Genomic DNA, 8,976 nt, shown 5'->3' on the forward strand with positions numbered 1-8,976 from the left:
CGGCTCCTTCCAGGGGGCTCCTCTTTGTTGGCCAACATCAATAATGGGGGGAAACTGTGTATTTATATGTATTTTTGCGTATTTATGTGTATTTATGGGTTGTGGGGGTTTTTTTGGCACCTCAACCCCCCCATCCCACCTCCCTCTCCCATTTCCAGCCTTTAACTGGGACACATGAAGAATTTTTAACAGGATCCAGAAGCTTTGATGGAGCTTCTTGATGGAGCCAGGAGTTCCTGATGGATTTTTAGGGTTCCCCCCACCCCCCCAAGGAAATAAAAGTGAATTTTGGGGGGAGGAAAACCACCCAGCACAAGGTGTTTCTCTTTTTCCCTCCGATTTTCCCCATCGCCCAGGACGGATGGATGGATGGATGGAGAAGACCCTTTCAAGGAGACTAATTGATGGACCTAACGAGGTTACGCTGGGAGAGACTCTGCTCGTCTGGAAATCATTTTGGGGGGGCCCTAAAAATGGAGTTTTCCACCTCCATCCCCTGCTCTGAGGTTTCTCCTCCGCTTGTACGGTTCCCCCGCAGCCACCAGAGGCCAGGCTCCTCCTCTGTTCCCAACCCTTTTTTAATTATTTTTATTTATTTTTAATTTTTAAAGGGTGGAAAAACTCATTTTCCTCCTTTGGGGTAGAGTTTCCAGCAGAAGCTGGAGGAGGAACCGGGGGTTAACGAACTACCCCGGGGCTGGCACTAATTGCACGGGGCTCACAAGGCACGAGCCACCACGGGTTTTACCAAATCTAGAGAATAATTAAAGTGATTTTTTGGCCCGAAACCCAACAGAAATGGTAAAGGCATCGTGTTTTACAGTGTAGTCTCTTATGGAGGTGCCTCCTGAGAGGGGATGGAGAGAGAGAGAGGACGGGTCCATGTGTCTGTAGAATCATGGAATCATGGAATGGTGAAGGTTGGAAGGGACTTTTCAGACCATGGAGTCCAACCATCAACCCAACACGGGTTTTACCAAACCTAGAGAATAATTAATGTGACTTTTTGGCCCGAAACCCAACAGAAATGGTAAAGGCATCGTGTTTTAAGGCATAGTCTTTTATGGAGGTGTCTCCTGAGCCGTTTCCCTCTTGGGAGGGGATGGAGAGAGAGAGAGGACGGGTCCATGTGTCTGTAGAATCATGGAATCATGGAATGGTGAAGGTTGGAAGGGACTTTTCAGACCATGGAGTCCATAAAGGGTGGAAAAACTCATTTTCCTCCTTTGGGGTAGAGTTTCCAGCAGAAGCTGGAGGAGGAACCGGGGGTTAACGAACTACCCCGGGGCTGGCACTAATTGCACGGGGCTCACAAGGCACAAGCCACCACGGGTTTTACCAAACCTAGAGAATAATTAGAGCCACCACGGGTTTTACCAAATCTAGAGAATAATTAAAGTGATTTTTTGGCCCGAAACCCAACAGAAATGGTAAAGGCATCGTGTTTTACAGTGTAGTCTCTTATGGAGGTGCCTCCTGAGAGGGGATGGAGAGAGAGAGAGGACGGGTCCATGTGTCTGTAGAATCATGGAATCATGGAATGGTGAAGGTTGGAAGGGACTTTTCAGACCATGGAGTCCAACCATCAACCCAACACGGGTTTTACCAAACCTAGAGAATAATTAATGTGACTTTTTGGCCCGAAACCCAACAGAAATGGTAAAGGCATCGTGTTTTAAGGCATAGTCTTTTATGGAGGTGTCTCCTGAGCCGTTTCCCTCTTGGGAGGGGATGGAGAGAGAGAGAGGACGGGTCCATGTGTCTGTAGAATCATGGAATCATGGAATGGTGAAGGTTGGAAGGGACTTTTCAGACCATGGAGTCCAACCATCAACCCAACATGGACAAACCCACCACTGACCCATGTCCCTCAGCACCACCTCTGCCCGGCTCCAAAATCCCTCCAGAGATGGCGACTCCACCACTGCCCTGGGCAGCCTCTGCCAAGGCTTCACAGCCCTTTCCAGGAAGAAATTCTTCCCCATCTCCATCCTCAACCAACCCTGGGGCAACTGGAAGACGTTTCCTCTTGTTCCTTGGGAGAAGAGACCGACCCCCCCTGGCTACACCCTCCTTTCAGGGAGTTGGAGAGAGCCAGAAGGTCTCCCCTCAGCCTCCTTTTCTCCAGGATGAACCCCCCCAGCTCCCTCAGAAGTTCTCCAGACCCTTCTTGTGCTCCAGAACCCTCACCAGCTCCATTGCCCTTCTCCAAACCCTGAAGGTCTTCAGGGTCCCAAAACTGGACTCAACTGTTGAGATGGGGCCTCACCAGTGCCCAGTCCAGGGGGACCATCACTGCCCCATAATGTGACTTTTTGGCCCGAAACCCAACAGAAATGGTAAAGGCATCGTGTTTTAAGGCATAGTCTTTTATGGAGGTGTCTCCTGAGACGTTTCCCTCTTGGGAGGGGATGGAGAGAGAGAGAGGACGGGTCCTGGTGGGATCAGAGGCTTTTTGGAGCCAAAACAGGAGAAATTGGGACACACGTGGGGTTTTTTTTCCCCCATCCCAGGACTACAAAGCCCTGCCCGGGGACCTGGTGGCTCCCTGGCCATGGAAAAAAGGACACGGGTCCCATTTTTCCCCCAAGGAATGGCTGGGCTGGGCTGTAGAGGCTGAAGAAGTCCCCAACCTCTCACAGGGATGACAGTGACTCGCCCCACGCGTGGTCACATGCCCCACGTGTGGTCACATCCAGGACACGCTCCATGGAAGCCCTGGGAGATGCCTCAGAGGGCAGATGGGCTGGGGCAGCTCATGGACCTGTTGGAGCGGGGCCAGAGGAGGCCTTTGATCTTACAATCAAGGAATGGTTTGGGTGGGAAGGAACCTTAAAGACCCCTCAGTGCCATCCAGGGACACCTCCCACCAGACCAGGTTGCTCCAAGCCCCCTCCAACCTGGCCTTGAACCCCTCCAGGGATGGGGCAGCCACAACTTCCCTGGGCAACCTGGGCCAGGCTCTCACCACCCTCACACCAAACAAGTTCTTCCCCACATCTCAGCTCCATCTCTCCTCTTCCAGTTTCAAAGTCACCAACTGGCCACTGAGGGTTGAACCTTCAAATGGGCCTCAACCCCTTCAAGCTGGTGCTTGAGGTGACCACCTGTTTGAGTTTGAGGGACACGGGGCTAATTTCTCTCCCAAGAAGTGGGAAAACTGCACTTTTAGAAGACTCCAGTGTCTGAATTGGGGAAAATACTCATTTTCCAGCCAGCTCTTGGGGTAACCTGGGCCAAGGTCTCAACTCATCCATCCATCCATCCATCCATCCATCCATTCTTTCCCCCACCCCAGGACTGCAAAGCCCTACCCGGGGACCTGGTGGCTCCCTGGCCCTGGGAAAGAGGACACGGGTCCCATTTTTCCCCCAAGGAATGGCAGGGCTGCGCTGTAGAGGCTGAAGAAGCCCCCAACCTCTCACAGGGATGACAGTGACTTGCCCCACGTGTGGTCACATCCAGGACACGCTCCATGGAAGCCCTGGGAGATGCCTCAGAGGGGAGATGGGCTGGGGCAGATCATGGACCTGTTGGAGCGGGGCCAGAGGAGGCCTTTGATCTTACAATCAAGGAATGGTTTGGGTGGGAAGGAACCTTAAAGTCGGGCTCTGTGCAACCCCCCCAGGCTCAAATGGCTGCTCCTGCCATAGATCTATGTCTTCTTCTATATCTCCAGAAATCTGTCCTCCTTCCTCCAAATAAATAAATAGCAAAAAAGCCAATTTTGGCTGGTGCCATCAGTCTCCTGCATAAAGGAGAGATGCCACCAGCCCTGATGGCTCCTATGGAGCAATCACTTCCTGATGGATCCCAGGGTTTCCACAGGGATGTCCCCCCCTCCACCTCGGGCTCTGTGCAACCCCCCCAGGCTCAAATGGCTGCTCCTGCCATAGATCTGTGTCTTCTTCTATATCTCCAGAAATCTGTCCTCCTTCCTGCCACCACCTTCTGCCTTTCTCCAGGGGCAGAGGAGGTGTCAGGATATCGATCGATGGGCCAAGGATATTGGGGAGATGAGGAGGAGGAGGGGACAACCCTCTTCTGCAGCCCCCTCTCCTTCCCTCCCTCCCTCCTTGGACTTTTGTGGGTAAAAAAGCACCAGGATGGGTAAAAATAACCATGTTATGGTGCTTTTTCTGAGCTGTCCCACCATGGCTTTCTGCTCGGGATGTCCTGGAGGTCTTTGCCATCCCAATGCCACCTCCTCAGTGGAGCTGCAGGGCCAGCAGGCACCAGGTAGTCGGGTCATGCTGGTGGCCTGGAGCATCCTGGGTGGCCACCACCCCCCCATCCTCCTGACACCCATCCCTTAAGGGTGGTGTTGATCAGATCCACCCTCAGCCTTCTCTTCTCCAGACTGAACAGCCCCAAGTCCCTCAGCCTTTCCTCAGCAGAGAGATGCTCCAGTCCTTCATCATCCTCACAGCCTCTGCTGGACCTTCTCCAGCAGTTCCCTGTCCTTCTGGAACTGGGGGGGAGCCCACAACTGGTCCCAGTGCTCCAGCTGGGGCCTCCCCAGGGCAGAGCAGAGGGGCAGGATGACCTCCCTCGAGGTTCTCCATGTTCTTCCTGATGCCCCCCAAGATGCCATTGGCCTTCTTGGCCACCAGGGCACGTTGGTGGCTCCTGGGCATCCTGTTGTCCACCAGGACTTTCTCCTCAGAGGTGACCTCCTCTCCTTGCCTGGAAAAAGGGCAACTGCATCCCCATTCCTGGCTGAAACACTCCCAAAAATCCCTTCGAAGCCGCTCCCAGAGCCAGTAGGGACCAGTGGATGGATCTTACTGGGCCCAGTACATGGGGGAAGTGACCTCCTCTCCTTGCCTGGGAAAAGGGCAACTGCATCCCCATTCCTGGCTGAAACACTCCCAAAAATCCCTTCGAAGCCGCTCCCAGAGCCAGTAGGGACCAGTGGATGGATCTTACTGGGCCCAGTACACGGGGGAAGGAGGAGCTGGGTGGCAAAGTATGACATGGAAGAGCTGGGATCATGTTCTTCCTCCCACTTACACACCAAAGACCCTGGTTTTGAGGGCGATTCCCCTCCTTTTAGCCCTAAATCCACCGCAGCCTATATTTATATTTTATATTTCACCCAAGTCTCTTCACCAAACGTGAAGCACCTCCAGAGTCCCCACCACCCACCCGGCAAGTGGGGTTCAGCAGAGGGAAAGGAGCACACAGAATCCTTCTTTTTCTTCCTTTTTTTTTTTCAAAAGAACGAAGGAAATCAAAATAAATTAAAAATACATATGAAAACTCCTTGTTATTCTGTCACGGGGATATGTAAATAAAATCTATGGGCTGCGCCCCGTCCCGTAATAGCTCCTCCAATTCATTCTCCTCCCGTGATTAAAATGAGCAATAAATTCTCAAAGACTCTCGGTGGGACGCGGAGACCGGGGTGGATGAAGCCCCCGGAGCACCCGAATCCACGTCCCCCCCCAGGGCACGATATTCATCACCCGCCGCCTTATGTTTTATATCCAAATCCCCTCGTTTTCATGGGGAAACATCTCCACAGATAGATATATTTCCCTTCCTCTCCTCCCTCTTCTTCGTTATAAAGCATAAAAACACAAGGCAGGTTTTTCTTCGCCGACACCGGACCCTGGAGACCTTCTACCCGGCAGATAAATCCACCCCCCGCCCTCTCCATCCCCCAAAACCTCCTTCTCCCGAAGGTTTCCAGGGTTTTATTCTCAACTTTTCCTCCTCAAAACTTGCTGGGAGAGTTCTCCCAGTGAGCAGCGCTTTGGGGTAACAGGAGACGCCGTGGAGGCATCAGGGGAGTTCCAGGTTCTGGTTTTACTTTGCCGTGGTGGAGCATGGAGAAGCCAGGAGGAAAGACCAGTGTCTACTGGTCAGGATGGAGGTTTGGCACTGGGAAATGTGGTCTGGGATTCCTGCCCCAGTGTGGATTTCCCATGGGGAGAACAGATGGGAAGCAGCTTGACCGGAGACTCAAAAGAGAGAGTTGGGTGAGGAACCTCATGAGTTGAGTTCGACCTCATGGAGTTCAACCTCATGGAGTTCAACCAGGTACCTGGGGAGGAATAACCCCATGGACCAGGAGAGGTTGGGGGTGACCTGGAAGTCCTGATGGGCAACAAGTTGCCCATGAGGCACCAACATGCCCTGGTGGCCAAGAAGGCAAATGGTCTCCTGGGGGGCATCAAGAAAAGCATGGCCAGCAGATGGAGGGAGGTCATCCTGCCCCTCTGCTCTGCCCTGGGGAAGCCCCAGCTGGAGCACTGGGACCAGGCAACAAGTTGCCCATGACCCACCAACGTGCCCTGGTGGCCAAGAAGGCCAATGGCATCCTGGGGGGCATCAAGAAAAGCCTGGGCAGCAGGTGGAGGGAGGTCATCCTGCCCCTCTGCCCTGCCCTGGGGAGGCCCCAGCTGGAGCACTGGGACCAGTTGTGGGCTCCCCAGGTCCAGAAGGACAGGGAACTGCTGGAGAAGGTCCAGCAGAGGCTGCGAGGATGATGAGGGACTGGAGCATCTCTCTGCTGAGAAAAGGCTGAAGAGCAGAGTGAGAGGGGACCTCATGGATGGTGAGAGACAGCTAAAGGGTGGGGGGCAAGAGGATGGGGCCAGACTCTTCCCAGTGGTGGCCGGGGACAGGACAAGGGGCAACGGGCACAAACTGGGACACGGGAACCACTAATTGGTTTTTCCTCCTCAAATAAGGTCTCGCACCCGGGGAGTAAAAATAGAGCAAAAAAATGGGGTTTTTCCCCTTTTTTCATCATGTTATTAATTTATAGAGACCTTTGAAGAAGCGTGGAGGTGCAGGTGCACTAAAGGTGCTCCTCCAGGTCTTCTGGATGACCTTTAGGTCCCTTCTAACCCAAAACCATTCTATGAGTCTCGGGCTCACCTTGGTCTCCGCCGCTCGTAGGAGACCCAGGACCTCCCCTTCCCGGGCGTAATCCAAGGGCGTGTGGCCCATCTCGTTCTTCTGCAGGGGGTTGGCACCTGGTGGAAGGAAGAAATGGATGAGATCAGGGGATGGGAATTGAGTCTTGAGGAAGAAGGAGCTTCTCGTCCTACTTTGAGACCACACCTGGAGAACCGTGTCCAGCTCCAGAGTCCTCAACACAGGAGAGACATGGAGCTGGTGGATGGGGCCAGAGGAGGCCACGGAGATGCTGGGAGGGCTGGAGTCCCTCTGCTGGGAGGGGGGGGCTGAGAGAGTTTGAGGGGGTTCAGCCTGGAGAAGAGAAGGCTCCGTGGAGACTTTGGAGCCCCTTCCAGTCCCTCAAGGGTTGGGGGGCTCCAGGAAAGCTGGGGAGGGACTCTTGATGAGGGAGGGGAGCCCTAGGAGGAGGAGGAAGGGTTTTAAGGGAAAAGAAGGAAGATTGAGGTGAGATGTGGGGAAGAACTTGTTTGGTGTGAGGGTGGTGAGAGCCTGGCCCAGGTTGCCCCAAGAAGCTGTGGCTGCCCCATCCCTGGAGGGGTTCAAGGCCAGGTTGGAGGGGGCTTGGAGCAACCTGGGCTGGTGGGAGGTGTCCCTGCCCAGGGCAGGGGGTGGCACCAAGGTCTCCAAGGTCCCTTCCCACCCAAACCATTCTATGATTCCATGATTTCATAGTTCTATGGTGTCCCCTCCCAACCTGTGCTCCAAGGGAGGACCTGGAGGAGAAAGGGACAACGTAGAACCAGTGGTTGCAGGCACCAGGAGGAAGAAAAGGAATTGGCACTGCTCGGGGGAAGGGGGATGAGAGCACTTGGTGTCACCATAAGAAGAAAATGCAGCCCCACAGAAGTACCTGCTCCCCGGGGTCCTGCAGGAGCCACGTGGGACCATTAGGGCTTCAACTGGACACCTCAACTCGTGGTTTATCTCTTAAACCAAGACATCAGGCCATGGGAGACACCTCAAAGGAGTTGAAAAGTCACGGAATGGTTTGGGTTGGGAAGGGACCTTCAAGCCCCACCAGTTCCACCCAGGGACACCTCCCACCAGCCCAGGTTGCTCCAAGCCCCCTCCAACCTGCCCTTGAACCCCTCCAGGGATGGGGCAGCCACAGCTTCTCGGGGCAACCTGGGCCAGGCTCTCACCACCCTCACACCAAACAAGTTCTTCCCCACATCTCAGCTCCTTCTCCCCTCTTTCAGTTTCCAAGTCACCAACTGGCCACCGAGGGTTGAACCTTCAAATGGGCCTCAACCCCTTCAAGCTGGTGCTTGAGGTGACCATCTCTCTGAGTTTGAGGGACACGGGGCTAATTTCTCCCCCAAAAGTGGGAAAACTGCACTTTTAGAAGACTCCAGTGTCTGAATTGGGGAAAATACTCATTTTCCAGCCAGCTCTGGGGGGTGGGATTCAAAGTCTTGGTGTTTTCCAGCCCCCCGGGTGGGGGGATGAGGAGGAGCGAGACCCGGGCACTCGCCCCAAGCTGCCAACGGGGTTATTTCATACCAAAAAAGTCACATTCCATAGAAATTAGGAAGTTTGCTGAGGGGTTTTCTCTCTCCCTCCATGGTGGTGGGTCCAGAGAACTCCTCGCCCCGATGCCGGAGCCCTGAGCCCTTCCCTTCCCCCCAAAAGCCCCAACGCCCCTGGGGTCCTACATTGGACCCATAGAATGGGCTGAGGACAATCCTGGAGTATTTCATATCGATAGCGGGGATCGATATTAGTTCTTTAGTATTATTAATGTTAATTATTTAGTCTCGTCCTATTAAATCTATTGATATTTCAACCCTGGGGTTGGTTTGTTTCCCCCCGCCCCGGGGAGAGAATAATTGTCCCAAGAACATTAAATTGAGGTGGGTTCCTCAAACACCATCCTGAGGTGGGGTGGGGGGGTCTCAAAGGGATTCCCAAACCCCCCCCAAAAGCAACCTGGGGAGGGAAGAGGGGGGGTTGTTGGGTCGATGCTCAGACTCCAACGATCCAACCCGGATTAATTCGCCCATTTCTAGGATTCTATAAAACCCATCGCCGGGGAAAGGGGGGGGG

General features: G+C 53.9%; 1 protein-coding gene across 1 annotated transcript in view; it reads right to left on the reverse strand.

The window, feature by feature from the left end:
- The window catches only part of LOC106896529 (caseinolytic peptidase B protein homolog), a gene marked incomplete at its 3' end in the record, with an annotated part of 110,457 nt that overhangs the window by 27,401 nt on the left and 74,080 nt on the right, over positions 1-8,976 (reverse strand). Inside the window, exon 6 of the mRNA XM_014956607.1 lies at positions 6,889-6,986. Within this exon, the coding sequence (XP_014812093.1) occupies positions 6,889-6,986 (98 nt within the window). The remainder of the gene's footprint in view (positions 1-6,888; positions 6,987-8,976) is intronic.

Source organism: Calidris pugnax, unplaced genomic scaffold, assembly GCF_001431845.1.
Source record: "Calidris pugnax isolate Ruff unplaced genomic scaffold, ASM143184v1 scaffold313, whole genome shotgun sequence".
Classification (NCBI taxonomy): Eukaryota; Metazoa; Chordata; class Aves; order Charadriiformes; family Scolopacidae; genus Calidris; species Calidris pugnax.